Here is a 19090-nt window from a genome sequence, read left to right on the forward strand (position 1 = left end):
AAGACAGACCAAGTAAAACAATTTGTGTTTCTATGCACACAGTATACATTTTTAACTACTTGAATCGGTTTTGTATTATTTATAGCAATGGTTCTGCTATTTGTGAGTATTACATTTTCTTTAAATGCACAGCAACTCTAATAACCTTGGAATGAATGGACATGTATTAAGTTGGAAAATTCATTCAACATGGGCTTAGTGCAGTAAAGAAAACATACTAAATGATTACTTTCAAAACTATTTATGTATCATATAGTGACTCTGGATGCAATATTCATCCCTGATAGCTGAACAATGTGGTTAATAGCTTTGTAAATCATCCCTAGAGTCAGAGGGGCCATGAATAATGATGAGTAGATCCATGATGACCCTCTGACATAAATACCATTTGATTTCAGTATGCATGCAACAATGGGGTAAAATGAAAGATTGGTACAAAACACTGCAGAGAGTAGATTCAACTCAAAGTGTAGCCATTCTCAGTAGTCGCTCTGAAATGTCATGAGATTAAAGTATATTACAATACAGTGAGCACAATGACTGGATAACATTTGGTTTTAACATGTGTATAAAGAGTCTAATTTTAGAAACTGACTAGGAGATAAAAGTAGCATTTATTCAACGGGTGTGCAAGAAAAAAAAAAAACATTATGGATTTTGTTACATGTTGAATCCAAAGCAAATTGGATCATGTGGATCACCAGACCAACATATGGTTTTCAAATACATCAATTTTTTCCCTTAATGAGCAGTGAGCAGGCTTACCAAGGTCTGGTTCATCCTTTTTGAGTTTGCGTTATGGCCATTTGCCTGCTGTTTTACATTTTCAGCCTTGTACGAGCTCAGTCCTTTGGGTCTTTGGTCTTGGACACCTTAACAGCTCTCTGTTCTCCTCTCCTCTTGGCATCAGGATCGCTCTTAAAGCCTCCATCTGGTTGTGCAGGTCCTCTCTGATGTCCATTGACTTTAAGTGTACCATGTTGGATTGAGATTAATGCCACAATCAGAACTATATTTTGGCGTGTTCAGCACACATTGTTAGATCTCCAATTCTGCATGGACACATAACAGAGCATGGTTCAGAATAGAGCTCATTCATGGCCACATGAACATACTGAACTCAAAGTACCTAAGGTCTAATGAGGAACTGACAAAAGCATTTGAATTGTGCTACAACCTCTGATCTCAGTAGTGCTATGAAATAAAGTCCATACTTTTGTATAATCAATTTTAGCAGTTATCACTAGACCACTTTATGTAAACGCAATGTTGCCCTGAATGCTCTAAATATCCTATCCCATCCAGTATATTTGGAAGGTAAAGGTAAATGTTTGGGTACATTTATTATGAGGGATTTTCTCATATTGTGCTAAGTGTTATTAGAATATTTTAATCTGAATAGAGTCTTATATAAAAAACTGACACAGAAATCATTGTGTGTACAAATGGCTGTATGCTGGCCCAAAATATCGTTCATTTTAAAATGTTACATTTATTAAACACTATAAATGTCTCCTACATTATACCAACATCATATAGCATTGTCAAAAATTGTCATTTGTGCTTTAACACACCATTGGCACTGAAATATTTTTTGAACATCCATCAGTGCAGTGCTTATGTATTGTTACATCCAATGTAATTCCAAGCACAACTATAAACATACACCATACACAGATAAATATGACAGTGAACAAGAGCAAATTAAAACTTTATATGCTCAACCCATTACTCTTTAAAAGTGTGGAATTACCACTCAGAAGTTTGAAACCAGTACTTTGATTTACAACTGTATGATTATATATATATATATATATATATATATATACACTGCCTGTCCAAAAAAAAAAAAAAAGTGTCACACACATTTATATTTAATTGGACCGCCTTTAGCTTTGATTATGCATTCGCTGTGGCATAGTTTTGATAAGCTTCTGCAATGTCACATTTATTCCCATCCAGAGTTGTAGTAATCTTTCACCAAGATCTTGTATTGATGATGGGAGAGTCGAACTGCTGCAAAAAGTCTTCTCTAGCACATCCAACACATTCTGTGGTTGCCAATCCATGTGTGAAAATTATTTCCAATGCTCCCTGAACCACTCTTTTACAAATTGAGCCTGATGAATCCTGGTATTGTCGTCTTGGAATATGCCTGTGCCATCAAGGAAGAAAAAATCCATGGAATAACCTGGTTATTCAGTATATTCAGGTAGTCAGCTGACCTCATTCTTTGGGAACATAACGTTGATAAACGTAGACCTGACCAACTGCATCAACCGCAGACCATAACACTGCCCCCACAGGCTTGTACGGTAGGCACCAGGCATGGTGGTGCATCGGTTCATCCGCTGCTCTTCTTACCCTGATGAGCCCGTCACTCTGGAACAGGGTAAATCTGGACTCCTAAGACCACATCAACTTCTTCCAGAGTCCAATCTTTATACTTATTAGCAAATTGAAGCCTTTTTCCTATTAAGCCTTACTGATAAGTGGTTTTCTTAAGGCTACACAGCTATTTAGTCCCAATCCCTTGAGTTTCCTTTGCATTGTGCGTGTGGAAATGCTCTTACTTTCTCTATTAAACATAGCCATTTACTGTTGTTTTTTTAATATTTGATTTCACCAAACGTTTAAGTGATCGCCGATCATGATCATTCAAGATTTTTTTTCAAACACATTTTTTCCTCGAAGATGATGGTTCCCCACTATCCTTCCAGTATTTAATAATGTGTTGGACAGTTCTTAACCCAATTTCTGTAGTTTCAGCTAATTAGATGTTTTGCTTGATGCATGCCAATAATCTGACTCTTCTGAAACAGATTAACATCTTTTCCACGATCATAGGATCTGTCTTCCGCAATGGTTTAAGAAATGAGAAGCTACTCACTGCATCAGTTAGGGTTTAAAAAGATGTTGCCAGCTGAAATGTAATAATCCATGCAGTAATCATGGGTATATTGTGTGTGTGTGTGTGTGTGTGTGTGTGTGTGTGTGTGTATGTATATATAAAATATACCCACACTGCCCATCCAAAAAAAATATATATATATACACATACATACATACATACACACACACACACACACACACACAAACAGTGTGATATATATGTATAAATAATGTAAATCAAATTCAAATGCAGGCTTTATGGAGAACCTATTACACATAATACACTTATAGTTGTATAATTGCTGCATATATGTATTATTTAATAATAAAAGCATAATTATTATTATTACTATTTAGATTGTGTACATAAATGGGGAATTAAATAACAGTGTTATATTTTACAAATTCTACACTTAAATTAGTCTAATATTTGCATATTAACTTGACAATCTGAAAATGGTTGTATAGAAAAATAATCTCTTTGTGGTATGTGGTAGGTGACGGACAAATATTAGAATAAACATTACAGTGATGTTCTGCATCTTGTCTTAGCTGTCAGTCCAGTGGGACCCTATGCTGCTGAGGCCCATCTGATACTGGCACACCGACTCTCTTGATGATGTAGGGCTTTGGGTCGGGTAGGCTGAAAAATCCCTGTGGACTCTTAAAGGTGAACCAGGCTTCCTGTGGTATAGCAGCAGATGTGCTGATTTGTCACATGAAGAAGCACCAGAAGGAGATGAGGAAGATGAGGATGAGGAAGACTGTATTGGTGGCAAAGCCCGCTGTGCACCAAAAGACACCAGATCTGGAACCTGAGGTGCAGGCTGTGGCCGTTGCATAGGTGCGGAGTGATGCGAGACGATGGATGCTGTGGTGGCAGTGGTTGTTAGGTGGGCACTAAAGGGCTGGTAGGGCACAGCCTCAACAGTCTGCATACCATAGCGAGGATAGGGCTGCACTGAAGCCCACATGTTGCAGTTTAGGGAAGGTGGAGGCATATCCTCAGTGCTAGCCACACCTTCAGCTCCTGCCTCACCATCTATACCTCCATACATGCAAGCCTCTCTAGAGCCAAACGCTTCACCACAGTAAGGGTGAGACAGTAAAGTGGGCTCGTAGGAGGAAGGGGAGCGGAAGTAGTGCTCATCTGAAACAGCCGAAGGTGCGGCATCAAGGTAGGGCCGCTTGCAGCCCAGCTCCAAATGTCTGTTGTTATCTAAGAATAGAGAGATTTAAAAGACACAGATAGCCGGATTCATTTTTAAAGCAGTAAATTAGTGTTTGGTTTTCTACTGCAAATATACTGTATCACCATACTGATAAAGATATAAAAAAAGAATTTTATCACACACAATACTGTAGTACCTCTATGCTTGAAGCAATGGTAAAGCAGACTGGACTCTCTGCCAGAAGAAATGGGTTAGACAGAGGCTCCTGTGGGTCAGAACTGGACAGAGCGACCCCACCGTCAAACTGATAATGAGAGTGGACCTGTGGGTGACCACTCAATACCCCTGCACTTAACTTTCCAGTCAGATGGGTGTGTGATGTGATGAGCCGTTGCCTTGCCATGTTTTTGGAAATCACTGGGTAGTCTTTCCTGGAAATATTGTTCATATTCAGAAACAAATGAGCATAGTTTTTATTATTTTTTCATTCAGCATTTTATTTAGTTATGTAAATGTTTTAACAATTATTTTTTACTGTGCCCACCCTTGGAGTCTGGACACTCGGAGATCTCCTTCATCATTACCACGAAAACCTTTGGCAAATGGATTGTTCTCAATTTTTAACTGGGTAATCTACAAAAACAAGATTGACTTAAGCTTGTGTTGTAAATTATTTATCACACCAGGTAACTTTCTAGTGCACATTTCTGTCATGTAATGATGCATGTGGCCAAATATTTACCTTATGGTTTTGATAGGATGTCACAGAGATAAATGAGGTTTCATGAAACACATGGGTGCAGTAGGCTGTGTTCTTAGAACCAAAGGCATTATTCTCATCCGCTTTGACGATATGCAACCTGGGCTGGTATTTGTGCATGGAGTTCAGGATGATCTGGGAGAAGAAAAACATTGTTATATTATTAATTTGTCCCAAATAAATAAAGACATAATTTATCAAATATTACAGACTGTGAGGTATGTGGTTGTCAGAGAAAGGTATATTGGGAGCAAGAAAAATTGTACACTGGGTTGGACTTCACCTGTAGATTCTGACATAGTGATACTTGAATATTATTCCAATTTGATATGTATAATATTTATAATTAGAGGTGCTTGTCAAGCTGTGATCAAAAATTTGTGTATCAGAATCAGTAAGGAGTTTTTGACAGTTTGTGAAAGAGCATTAAATATACTTAAATTAAAAATGATCTTCACTGTAACATAAAGGTTTATAGTCTTTAATTCTGCATTAATTTAAAGGATCTATAAATGAATGTCCTTTTGCTCTGTGTTGCATTCTAAGTAATCCAATTAGTGTGTGTGTGTGTGTGTGTGTGTGTGTGTGTGTGTGTGTGTGTGCGCGCACGCGAACGCACGCAGATGTGAAACATGGTAGGTCACTCTGGCACCAGTCTGCTCAGAGGGGCTGTTTGTTGGATGCTCATTGGAGCGTTAGTTCAGGGTCAACCACAGCACAGCTATGTCAGGGCCAATGAGCATCAAAGTCATCTGTTTTATTACACAGATTACACAGCTTCTCCCTTCAAATGAGTCACGAACTTTAGTGTGTAAAGAGCAACCTTAGGTCAAACTGAGTGTCCCACTACCTGCTTACTCATTCTTGTAAATACAGACAATAGCCATTAATTCAAAAGGTCACATGTCACTGGTTTAATGCTGACGTGCGTTATATAAGTTGCAGCATGTGATGCTGTTACAAACCTCTACAAATGCATAGACCAAACTCTTAGATTCCTTCTTGTGTTTTCTTAGGGCTTCAGGTTTTCCTTTTTGCGCTTGTACCAAAAGTCTACCGAAACATTCTGATTGCCAGTTTAGTGAGAAAAGCACCCAGTCTAATTGGGTAAAACTTCATCATGAAGCAAGGCAATGAGCAAACTTTTTGCCATTTTGATCCACCAAGCCTATTTTGATCAAAAGGTGCGTGCTATATACTGGTACCTCCAATAATGAAGAGTAAAGGAGGGGGGAGAGCGTTCTTATGCAAAACCCCACAGTTATGAAACAGCCTTCAGGTCTAGGCTGAAAACACGTTTATTTTGTCAAGCCTTTCGTCATTAGGTTTTTCTTGGTAAAGGAGCAAATCTGGACTAATCATAAATATATATGTGTTTTGGTGAACTGGGATTATTGGGATGCTGTCGTCCCCTTTTTCTCATGTGTTCACTCAGGTTTGTTGATGGTGGTGGTGCGGCGGTTAAGCCAGGAATCCATCTTGTCTGTGTTATTTTTTTAGCTCTTCCTTTTCATTGTTCTGCCACTGACAGAGTCCCTGCCTGCACCCTGATCACACTGTACAGTCTCTTTAAACATTTATGAAACAATGAGAACGTAACGATATTACTCTCACCCTACTTCTCTCATTCTCTTGTTCTCTCTCTTTTAATCTTGCTCCCTTTCCCTCTTTCTCTCTGTCGAGTTAAACATGCTCCTAAGGGACAAGTATTCTTGTTCCTTTCTTCTCTTCAAGTCTGCCCGATTCACCCCAAGAAGATTTTATTCTCATTTCAACTATATATAGCTGATGCACACAGTGAAAACTGACTTGACACTGGCTTGCTCATTAGGGATCAACTTAAAATGATAAGGAACATACTTATAGGTAATAAACATACATTATATTATAAAACTTTCTGACCATTTTATCTCTGTAAAGCTACTTTGACACAATGTTCATTGTTAAAAGCGATATACAAATAAAAAATGAGGTGACCTGAATTGAAATGACTTCACCAGGGCAAAAGTGATAGGGAGGGGTACAAGCCTAAAAAAGCATCACAAATGAAGAAAGCTACACTTTGGTGATGTCAGTGGGTCACCGGCTTGAGGCTGTTTTTGCAAGAATATGCAACTATCTATAAATTTATATTTTCTTCCATTTACCTGAAGACTATCCAATACCTCAGAATCGCCTTAAACTTGGATGGTCTGCCATCAAAGTTGCATTGATATTAATTTCCTAAATTAATATAAGGAAATGAAAACTGTAAAATTTATCTAACATATATATTCACCTTTTGATCCTAAACCCAAATGTCTTTAGTGTATAGCAAAAACAAAAGAATGGGCCTTGCTGTTCCAGTGCTTTTTAAGAAGACTTTATATGCTTATTAAGTGACCTTCTTGTTCTAAGTAATACCACAGCACAGTCCATGTTTCAACATGTTTGACAAATTGTTGAAAGTCTCTTTTCTTTGTATATTGTTTTGTCAGGGCTCTGCAGTTGATGTGGTGTTGTCTCTTCTGATTGTCTACTCTATAATAGCTTGGCTTCAGAGGCACCCAGTGTGAGAATCGTTTTGGTTAACTGCAGTATCCCTGCTAGTATGGGCATCAGTGTAGCTTAGTGGCCTCATACTGGCCCCATTACCCCCCCTCATCACTTCCCAGTCACTCAACTATTCCTGACAGACCAAGCCTGCATGAATCCGACAGGTTATGAACCTAATGAGCTTGCCTCTGATGCGATAACTTCAGACAAGTTATCCCAAGGGCCCTCTGGGCAGCACTGCCATGTTCACACTACTCATCTCTGTTCTGCTTTCATTTTCTCCTTATCACAGTTTATCTGGATTTAACCCATTATCTGAAATTTATGTGAAATGTGACTGTTTTAGCTTCCTCCATATGCAATCATTGAGCAAGTTTTGTAGACAAAATCTTTATATGCAGTGCTGATGCTCAAGTTTAAATTGTCCCAAAAACACCTTTACCAGTGGTACATCATTATAATGCTTGCCCATGCCATGGCTTATTTTTCTAATAATTGATGCAAGTAATTTTAATAAAGGCTGTCTTTCAGACCAGTTTAAAATTAGCACGGCAACTCACTGTAATCATGCAAATGTTAATGCTCCGTGTAAGTAACTGATATGGTTGAATAAATTCTTGAGTTAGATGTGACTCCCTAAAACACATGGTCACTGACTTTTTCATTTGTTCTTTCTTTTTTGACTCCCATTTGACTACATCACTAAAAGCACTCATTTAATTTCCCACTTGGCCCTCTTCACATTTTCTGTCATTGCTCTTCAGCAGACATGTCATGTCATGCAGTTGAAAAATAATGTTAAAAATAGCAAAGGAAGTGAGAATTGTTAGGAAATAATGTAAATTCAGCCAAGTGGATGGAGTATAGCAAGGACTCACTGTATGCTTTGCCACTCAGTGATGTAACATCAAATGTAGCACTGTATTTGTTCTGACACTTATGTGTTGTATTTTGAAGAATTGTCATGAGTAATATAGTAGGACACCTGAACATTTTTTTAATTATACATATTTCAAAGAAAAAATATATATTTGTAAAATCTGGGGATCTTTCTGGATGAGTGTGTTTTATATAAAGTACTTTTATATATGATCAAGTTATATGACAATGCAAAAAAAAATAAAACCAAAACAAAAATCAAACAAACACTTACATGTCCAAAAGGGTCCAGGTGGTTATTTGTTAATTTTAGCTTCTGAAACGAGACCAGCTGCCTCATCCAGTGAGCTCCTGTTGCAGGAGAGTCAGGGTGGACATAGAGCCGCCCAGGCATGGCTGGCTCTGCTTTTCCAGCCACCATCCTAAAAAATAGATTTTATCCGCAAATTAAACAAAAAAAAGTACACACACACACAAAGTTGAGGCTTTTAAATGTAGCACTGTTTCACTTTATGGGATCTCTTGCTGACATATTACAACCATGCTGTGTCCACAGCAAAGGCAATTTTTTAATGTCACATAGCTATAGTCTGCCAAAGGAAGTCTTCTATCCAAAACAACATTGTAGATATATCATAGTCACATATATCCATAACATTAAATAAATCATTCCTCAAGACCAAGTTTAATTGCTTTGACTGTAACATCATTGTTAATTATGTGCCTCTAAGGTGTCACTGAGGTACTCCAGAACCAACACTGGCAAAGACTGTGTATCCTACACATCCCTTAAAATTGATCATAAAATGTGGGTTTTCTTGAAGAAATGTGCAGTTTATGGAAAAGAATGGTTTTGTTTTTGAGTGTTCTGTATTTTACACATTCAACTGGGCCAGTTGTTAATACATTTCATTGGTTGCTTTGGTGGCACTGCCAGAGGCTCAGGGTCACACAGAGGACATGTATTACCCTGTTGTTTTTAGCCCGTTGGTTTTGACAGGCTGCTTGCCAACAACTTGGAATAATTAACTATGTGCTAATGACAATTCCCAGCAACAACTAACATTAAGCAGTCTACCAATAGAGTTGCATGGTAATCAGTGTTCCCTAAATGAGCGTTTTACTCCAGATTCTGATGCAGAAACATTTTTAATAGGAACAGTTTTGTTGTAATGCAGTGATTACAATTAAAGTAAAGGGGACACTGGAGGTGACAAAAACCAGATGTACCATGATCAACCCCCTTGCTAAAGATAGATCTGATACAGACTGATGGATCTACTCATGCAAAGAATGCAGATGTGAGCATAGAGATGATTTATGCATGGTTCCTTCTTCAAAGGCAAGAGGATAAACACATAAATAATATGGACATCTTAAAACAGGGTTATATGTGCTAATATGCAGCCTTGCAAGCTAGTTATCTTAAGGTGCAAGCTACAGGCCTGCCAGGTTGCCCAAATACATTTCTAGCACAATTTACAGTATTAAAAAACGGAACTGTTTTTTTAATGACTCTTAATTTTTATCTACGGTAGATTAGGTGGTGATTAGAAAAGGATTAAGGATGCAACAAGGGTCCTTGACTCACCACTTGTTATCACAGAACTTGTAACGATGATCATCAGCTGGAACAATGTCGATTAGAAGAATGTACTTAGTTTTTGGATTCATCCCTGTTACTTTTACTTTGTAGCTGGGGAACATCCGCCTTGCACAGCAAAAAAAAAAAAGAAAATTTTAAATGTGGAGAAAATGTAAGGTATATCTTATATGATATGATATACTTTGATATAATATGATATCTTAAAAAGTATACACAAGTTAAAATGTTTTACTTCTTGCAGCATCTTATACCGACTGACAAAAACCATACAGTGGTCACCTATGTATGTTTCCATGGTACATTATGCAAAAAGCTTTTTCTAATGGCATGCTTTTATTTGCACATTTATAGAGGTTAATAGTTTACATAGCTAGATTCTAGATCAAGTCATTTCATGCGACTCATTCATCATTAGGATCAACTTAAAAGTATATACGCATTAATTTAAAATTTATATTCTGAATTTGTTTATCTTTTATAAATCTCCTTTGAGATGATGTCAATAGTTAAAAATCCCTTTACTTCTTAATCTGAAATGAATTTATTTTTTAAAAGAACTGGACTCATCTATGGAGTTGATTTTATCTTTGAATCATTTATATAAATTACTGCTACTTGAAAGTATATCTTGAGCAATAAGCAATGACTCTAATGGGTAAGAATATCAGAGGAAGAGTTTAATGAGGAACAAGCAGAACAATCAATTCTTGGACAAATAAGGTGATTAAATCTGATAGTTATAGTCATGGTTTGTTGGTATACCAGCTCTGTGAAATATAGTGGAGCCAGGATGATAGACAGAATATGTTAATATACCAGACATACTAGACATAAAATACATCAATGGAACTACCTTCCCTGACCCATTTTGGAAAATAAACCCTCATTTCATCCCATGTGCGTCAAAAGTAAGATGCAAAAGCAACTAGTGCTCATATAAACCTTAAGTGCTTTTTAATGGTGGCTCAGAATGGACAGCAGTTTATATAGCATGCATGTCACTGGCCTCCAAAAGTTCCACCATGGAGCATCAGTTTATCTGGGGCTTCCTTTGACAACAGGTTCAACCAGCAGTCATACATTTATAACTGTCTCTAAATTCTAAATAAATGGCTGCAAAAGTGCAAGCTCTCAACTTTGTGTGCAGGAGTAAAGCTTCAAAGGCCCATGGCTGAAGAGTGGCATGTGAAGGGCAGCCAAGATAACATTAGCTCTAATACCCCAAGAGCTGGGATTGCAATGAGGTAAGATCAGTGTCTGTTCCAGACCAAGGTAAGCTCGTGTGTCTGGTCCGGAGCTGAAATCCAATCACGGATATTAAGCTGGATGGGGTAATCCCAGAAAGGTGCTTTAAGCTGTAGGACGATCGGAAACAGAGCTTTCTGTAGGATTGTACTCTAAAACTGGCTACTACCAGTGTCTTTTCTCCATTTGACGTCTCCCTGCACTGCAAATAATTTTTAACAATTAATTGTAATAAGGGGTAGGTGATAATGTAATAAAGTAGAATTAAAATGTTCATGCTCCTTTCTTTAAACAGCTTTCATGTAATATTTCCAAATTTTATAAACCATTATAACAAGGTATTATTACTATGTATGACTTTCTCTCTGGTCTAACATGTGAGTGTGTATGTGTGGAATGGTAAAGGATAAGGAGTGTGTCAGCATACGCATACTGCCAGCTGTTTCTTTTAGCATGCTCCTCTCTCTTTCACTCGCACGTCTGCTCTGCCAGTGATCCATCCTGTCTGTGGGAAGCGGCAGCAAAGCAAAGATCAAAAAGATGGGGATGATGAAGCATTGGGGCCCATTGGAGCCTGGGAGACGCTGATCAGTGCCCAACAGTGTGCTCGTTGACGGTGTGTGTACAATGAGATGGCTCACATTGGCCGGCTGCTCTCACTCTCAACAGCCATGAACACGCTGAAGTCTTGGACATGCTCATGCAATAACAAGCCTCTCACGATCACTCTGAGGAGTTCTTCCAGAGTTCAGCTGTGTAGAATAGACACCGTATGGGTGTGGACAACTTTCTCCCTCTGCGATGCACTAATATTATGTAGTTTTTCACTTTTTCATCACAGAAAAATATCTTATCTAAATCTGCTGATATATTTGTACTTAATCGGGTGACAATCAATCTGAAAGTAAGAATTAGGCTGTTAAAGGAGCCATTAAACAAAATTATATAATATATAAAGTATTTCAGATAAATATCTTATAAAAACATTAGATGGAATTAAGGAATAAGAAGTAAAAGTATAATATATCCCACACCTCAGTGTATATACAATCTAGTTTTAAGTTTAAAGTTATTGTTTCACTTACTTAACCTGGTAATATTTTACAATGATATTAGGCCTTTCAAATTGGTTTTGTATAATAAAGTTTCTAGCTTTATTTTTTCTTAACGAAAACATATTATCTTACTCTAGATCCAATATTAATGATGCCATAAAGATGCGTTTTGTTGCTTAAAAGACTGAACAAAAACAATCAAGTATCTATCACCTCTCTAGTTTAGACAACACATGCTGGAAATATTTAATATACTTTGTACAACAGTCAGCAGCCAACAACCGATTATACAGTTTAATGTGAGTGAAATTAGAGTCATGCAGTTCACATTGCAATACTGTGAATAATAAGTATCCTTTTATTTTTCTTCTTCATTTGTCTCTTACAGAAATGAAACATTAAAAAGTGAATACCATTTACTGTAGCTTCACTGCATTTTGGTCTACATTACTCACTTTATCATTCATCTTCTGCTGTGGCCAACCATACTGCCATCTAACAGTACTGATTGTTAATGTGCAGAAACAGCCAGCATGGGAAAGATTACACAGCACAGACACAGCTTGACACCCTTGGTAACTTAACACTATGATGAGAACTACTGAAACTTTGTCGCTGTTTATGTAACAAGATCCTTTCACAGAGCTATGTCTGTGATTTCTGTTGAGACCTACAATTCAATATTTTTTTTTCTTAATCAGAAAAAGTAACACAACAAACATTTGTCTTGCTTTACCAAGCTGGGAACATATTTTTTATGATAAACCGCATTGGAAATATTCATCTATCAATGAAGTACTGTCTAAAAAGGCAATCTCCCTTGCAGCTGTGTGATAGTGCACTGCTAAGCTCTTCAAAGAGGAATTGTTGTGCACTTCATCAGCTGGACAAGGGAGAGCCCATTTTTCACAAGGTTATGGCATTAAGAAAAAATTGTGGTCACCTTATACATTTCCCACATAGAAAACCTGAGAAATCGCAGGCTACGCCTGGCAGAAACCATTGACTCATGCTCTACCTAATGCTCAAACTCCTGCTCCTAATCTATGTTGTGCATTAAATCTAACACACAAGGCCGGCATTTGTGTTTTCAATTAAATATTGATGGACATAGGAATTCACCCAAGCTTAATGTTGGTAGATGTTTGTAGTCATGATTGCTGATAAATCTTTCAAAATATTAGAAATAATGTACATTTTGTGTGTGAAAAATACTGATAATATTTACTGCATATTTCCCTTCTCAGAATTTTAGTAAAGTGTAACTCACTCACCTGCCCGCTTTAGTGATAATCATCTCTGTTCCTGCCTCATGAAACCTTTTCCAAAGTTCCCTCTCATGAAGGACTACTTTGATGTTCTCGATGTTCTTTGTGAACAAAACAAATGATCGAAAAAATATGACAGCATTCAGTTTTCATGTAATTGTGGAAAAAACATTTTTATTTTACTTTACCTGCAAAGAAATACCTCTAGAATGTAAATATGTATTCCTAATCTAATTAAACTATATTAATTGCAGTATGTTAGAGTGTGTGTTTGTGTGTTTTTCCTCAGCAATATATTGTAAAATATTTCACAGTTTTAAACATGTCACATATTGTTGTTGGACATTGTTTTACCTGGTCTACATCATTGTTGTGGTGAATGGTCGGGGCCACATTCAATCCCGGATGTGAGGAGTCGGTAGCAAGCTCAGCAAGCTCTCCAGACTGTGCCACAGTCACACCTTCATCAGCCACAGCTGAGGCCTTTTCTTGGAGCATCTCTGAAAAGTGAAAAAAAAAAAAATTGTAATGAGTAAGTACAATTGTGTATACATATATTTAAGTATCATTTTGTTTTAATATTGTAAAGCTACTTTTAAAGAACTTCAAGTGGTATGTAGTTTATCAGTAGTCTAGTATACTTGGTTTCACTGCAAAAAATATATACTAATGATTATGAATAATAATTTAGGATAAACTAAAATTGTTTATTACAAGCACTGATATACGATTTTAATTTAAAAGGATTTGTTTAGCTAACATTGTTTAAACTATATTTAACTGATCCAACATGGCATGACAGAGCCAAATCTATTCATATCCTTTATTCTAAAGTAAATAATTTATAGCACTTAAAAATGTAAACAGTGAGATTATTTTAGAATTCATTCAAAAATCTTTTACTTTTCAGTATTCTAAAACATTCTAAAACACTATGACATTATAAGTTTGTTATATTTATATATTAATAATAGTATGTAATATAACTGGTTACTATTACCTTACATTTTAAATTTACAAAAAAAAAAAAAAAAAAAAATATATATATATATATATATATATATATATATATATATATATATATATATATATATATATATATATATAATTACTAAAAGTTACGTTTTTATTCTATTTATTTTACATATGATTTTTAAAGTTTACTCAAAAATAGGGTACCTGTGATGATTGATGGAAACATGACCTGATAATATATGGCTCCTTTTTTTTGTCCTTGACAGTGTAGTGATATTATACAGTTCACATCATAAACGTTATAAAAATTGATTAACATTTACATTCTTAAGAGAAAATGTCATAATATGACCTGGCCTCTAAATTTCATGGAAAAGGTTGAGATCCATTTGTTCTTAAAGTATTGCCTGCCTAAATATTTATATTTCCAACATTACAGCAGAGTTTTATGTAAGAAGGCCTAAACACTGCTGATTCCATTAACAGAGGTCGCCATCTGAACCCCCCTCTCTCACGACCCTTCACTGCTCACACACAAACATCACATGAAAGGTACGGTTTATAGTGACACTATCGCCATAGCCTGTTGTGCCTATGTTGCTTATTCCAATAAGCTAACCACTCATGTCCTGAAGCCCTATGCCATTTTTCTATTTAATCTCGCACCTATAAACAGTGTGAGTGCACACCCTTCAGATAAAAAGAGAAGAACAGGATTCCATGTAAACTTTTGCAGACATTTGTAGCGGCTAATAAAGATAAGGCCTGACAGCCGCGGTGAAGCTGCAGCAAGTCAGCCGTTGACTTTCCCTGTCCAAAATGTGGCGTTCACTTACACTGTTTAACTAACCCCAGTGAGCGAGAGCTGTGTTTATATCTCCGTCACTCTAGACATATAATCCGTTAAATTATTCTTGGAAGATTCCGAGATTCTTTTTTGCACTGGGTTTAGAGTACCTTTATTCCAATGTCCTGAGCGATAGCTAAACCTCCATGCATCTCTTTCTACGAAATGCTAAAATTGAGAATAAGTACCATATTGTGCTTAATTTTTGTTTGTATAGTAAGTATTTTTTTTACTGGAAAATGCAACTGTTCTGTGTTTGTAATTGGCAGAAACAGCTGATGGTTTTCAGGCTTCTTGAGGCTTTCATTCTTGGTCTGGCTTTGGCTGAATAATGCAGGTATGATGCATGTTATTAAGACAGCTCTCATAAATTTTAATCTTGACTGCCATCTTGTACTGTAGCTCTCACCCCCCTGTGATGTGCTTTAGGCTAAAAAGGATACTGATTTGTAATAGAACCAAGTATTAAACTTTCCATCTACTGTGGAGTAATGGATTGTTATTTTTTTATGGATTATCAATGATTTATACAGTATATGAGCACAAAAGCATGGGTATCACAGTCCTTCTTTTCACTTTGTGAATGTCAAACTCTTAGTTTGAGTACCATGATCAGTAAGCTTCTGATAATTGCTATCAAATACATTAGAATAAAATTAGTACAGGTTTCTGCTGCATGAACCTGGTAATTAATAAAATGTTCAATAAAGCATTGCAGACCTAAAGTTATTACCTACTAGAAAAAAATATTAATAACTTAGGAATCACAGTTTTGTATAAAGGAGCAATAATAAACATGCAGAATGCCTTTTTATTTTGTTCGCCAATAGTGGCACATTAAAACATTGTTTTTGTATTATTTTTATTCATTTTGTGGATTTTAAGTAGTTTAAAAAATTCATACTGATGTTTCTTTAAATTAAAAATATACTTGTATCTAATTTTTATTAAAGATAAGGCAATGTCAATCGAGTCATCTGGATTTCTACTTACGCAACAGCAAATCGGCGAATAGGCCCAGATTTTCTTTACCCGCATTTTACAGTGTAAAAAAAATTTAATCAAATATTTAAAGCAACGCCATTTATTTATTTATATATAATGAATGAACAGACTAATAGTTTAAATCGAACATATAAGTGTATAGTCCTATGGTTACTGGTTGTAAATGGTTGTGTTTACTTGCAATGGCTGATTTAAGGTGTCATGTTGAGTCTCGCGGATGTTTAATGCTAATAACTTTTGTGGATAGTTTTTTAGTGGACAGGCAAATGCTCCAGTCTTTTATGAAAGATTACACTTTCATATTATTTCATTTTGGATTAATATCATTTTTATCTGCACTGATTATTTTAAGCTTCTAATGGTTACAAACAGTGTTGGCTCAAGTCATTTTCATATTGTATTTATGCTGTATTCATTTTTGACACCTCGTTAGACCACAGCAGCTGAGATGGAGGCTGGACACTGACCAGGCCATGCAGCTTTTGTACCAGGAAGATTTTACCCCCTCTTTCAACGCCATCGTACTTTACAATTTTTCATGCAGAAGTGCATTTGATTGAAATAAAAAGCAGAATAAGATCCGCTAAATCAAATCAGATTAGCTCAATCATTTTCGAAAATTGATTTATTGTTCTAAATATAACTGGATATTTGACGGGTCTCAAAACAGCGACTATTTACTCGTGCCCTCCAATGGTGGTATAAATATTACCTCATTAAATGGGCTACTACGTGCTGAATTGTTCCTTCATCTCCCTTCAGAAAGCAGGAACGAGTCCTCGGTGCGAATCGGCAGGAAGTTACGTCCCGGTTAGAGCGCGCGCTGTCTGCTCAGCATCTCCTGCGTCAGGGCGATGTAACGGTTCCCGTGCTTTCGCTCAGTTCCCCCGAAACACAGATATTCCACTCGAAACGAAATACACTGAGCACAGCAGCAGATGCACTAGTGGCTTAGAGCAGAGCTCGCTACACAGTGTTTTCTTGAGAATACACACAGGGGAACTATGCTGAAGATCTTGATTTGTTAGGACAGTAGGGGTGAATTACAGGGCTCTCTCACGCGCTCCCCCTCCCTCTCACGTCTCATCGCTGACGTTGCGCTCGATAATAACACCTATAAGCGGCCCTCAAACTGTTCCGCAAACTCGAGCGACCACAACACCAGCTATTATTGCTCTTCTGCCCAAAGCAAGTTATCAATCGAGTCGTGAAACATTCAGAAAACATATCTCCTCCCCATCTCAGATTTTGATGGTTATGACTAAATCCAGAGCCAACCTTCAAACTAAGTAATAATTAGAGACTACAAAGTATAAAGTCGAAGTTTAGTTTAAAGTCCCGATTTAATAAATCTGTTAAAGAATCATCCAGGAAAATACAAATATCTGTTAAAAATATGCAGCTTGGTTCAAAGCCAAGGACACATCCTGCCTGGGGGGCATGTGAACAAGCTGAGACTGACAGTCAGAAATGACAAGAAATCATTCTATATTCAAAACAGCATACAATCAATACTTCATATCAGTTCAGAGGGTTTGGTGGTGGTTAAGACTCTTTGGGGTTTCTTGTTGTGTTCTATTGCTAATTTTTATATAGAGTTTATTTGAAACTGGTTGAGGATTTTGTTTTAAACGCCTCTACATTTCCAGTGAAATATGATTGCGGTTTTGGGGTAAATTGCTCGAAGCATAACGCTGAAAGATCGATAAATCACCTGGTGCAGCTTTGGCTTTATTTCTGCTGCTGACACGAGCAAATGAAGGGCAAGAGCTTGGATCTGCCTCTCACAAAACAGTAATTCATTTTTACTGAATCATGTCACAAAAACAAAAAAAAAAAAAACCCACGATGCAAAATGCTTCTCGTTAAACGAAGTCGAAAAAAAAAATAAACAAATAATTGCAGGTTTAAAAATTGGATCAATGAGTGTTTTGATTAAAACTTATATCATTGACGCCTTATATTTCCGTATGCAGAGTATCTGTAGCCTGTTAGCCTAGATCTGATATTAAATCTAGTTATAACTATATAATAGCTCTAATAACGTCTACCCGAAAAAATGTTTAAAAGTTAAAGTGTCGCATACCTGTGCGCATCAACAACATTATTTTATAATTAAATCAATCATTGCCGTTTGCAAGTAAATACAGTTCCTTTAATAAATGTAGGCCTTCTTAGCATTTGTTCTTTGTTTTTTTGTTTGTCATTATTATTATTATTATTATTACACGCAATCTTTTTTTATATATGTTTACACGTTATTTTGAAAATCAATATTTTTAGAAAAATCACATAATAGGCCACATTCCTATACATTATATAAAAATGCATTTTGATCTAAATAGAAATATTAGATGTCTAAAATAGTTCATATGAAGCTGATACGGTAAAATTAAAAGTCCAAGGCCAAACGTGGCTCTATATAGTAATAATCTCTGTTTTAAGCCTAGGCCTACAAACTACACTCCCTCACCTGGCAATCACTGTGCTCTGTATTGTGCATATAGAATTAAACATTTTATAACACATAAAAATAAAAGCTTGGAGTCACTGGCCTTGAGAAACAATAATGTGGCCAATAATGTGCGAGCTTTAATTATCTTAATTTATCAGTTGATCAGCCTACAACTAACAGATCAGAGTTCAGTGTAAATAATCTCATTAGAATCATGATGCCGGTATAATCTGTGTCAAATCCTCTGTTATAATGTACTTATAAGATGATTAATTGATAAGTACCCAAGGCCTGAGCTAGGCTAACACTTCCATCTTCTCCTTTACCAGGATGCCATCATCTCTTGTACATTTAATCATTTAAACCTTGGCTTTTGATATGTTCCTGTGCGCAGTC

At 36.4% G+C, this 19090-nt stretch overlaps 1 protein-coding gene across 1 annotated transcript in view; it reads right to left on the reverse strand.

The window, feature by feature from the left end:
• Positions 1–595: 595 nt before the first annotated feature.
• Positions 596–19090, reverse strand: part of tbx4 (T-box transcription factor 4) — an 18662-nt gene continuing 167 nt past the window's right edge. Inside the window, 10 exon segments of the mRNA XM_046862964.1 lie at positions 596–1052; positions 3420–4111; positions 4261–4308; positions 4311–4495; positions 4609–4697; positions 4807–4959; positions 8513–8660; positions 9830–9949; positions 13419–13513; positions 13767–13912. Coding sequence (XP_046718920.1) covers positions 3441–4111; positions 4261–4308; positions 4311–4495; positions 4609–4697; positions 4807–4959; positions 8513–8660; positions 9830–9949; positions 13419–13513; positions 13767–13910 — 1653 coding nt within the window. The 5' untranslated portion in view covers positions 13911–13912 and the 3' untranslated portion in view covers positions 596–1052; positions 3420–3440.

This window comes from Silurus meridionalis, chromosome 12 (assembly GCF_014805685.1).
Source record: "Silurus meridionalis isolate SWU-2019-XX chromosome 12, ASM1480568v1, whole genome shotgun sequence".
In the NCBI taxonomy this organism is placed as follows: domain Eukaryota; kingdom Metazoa; phylum Chordata; class Actinopteri; order Siluriformes; family Siluridae; genus Silurus; species Silurus meridionalis.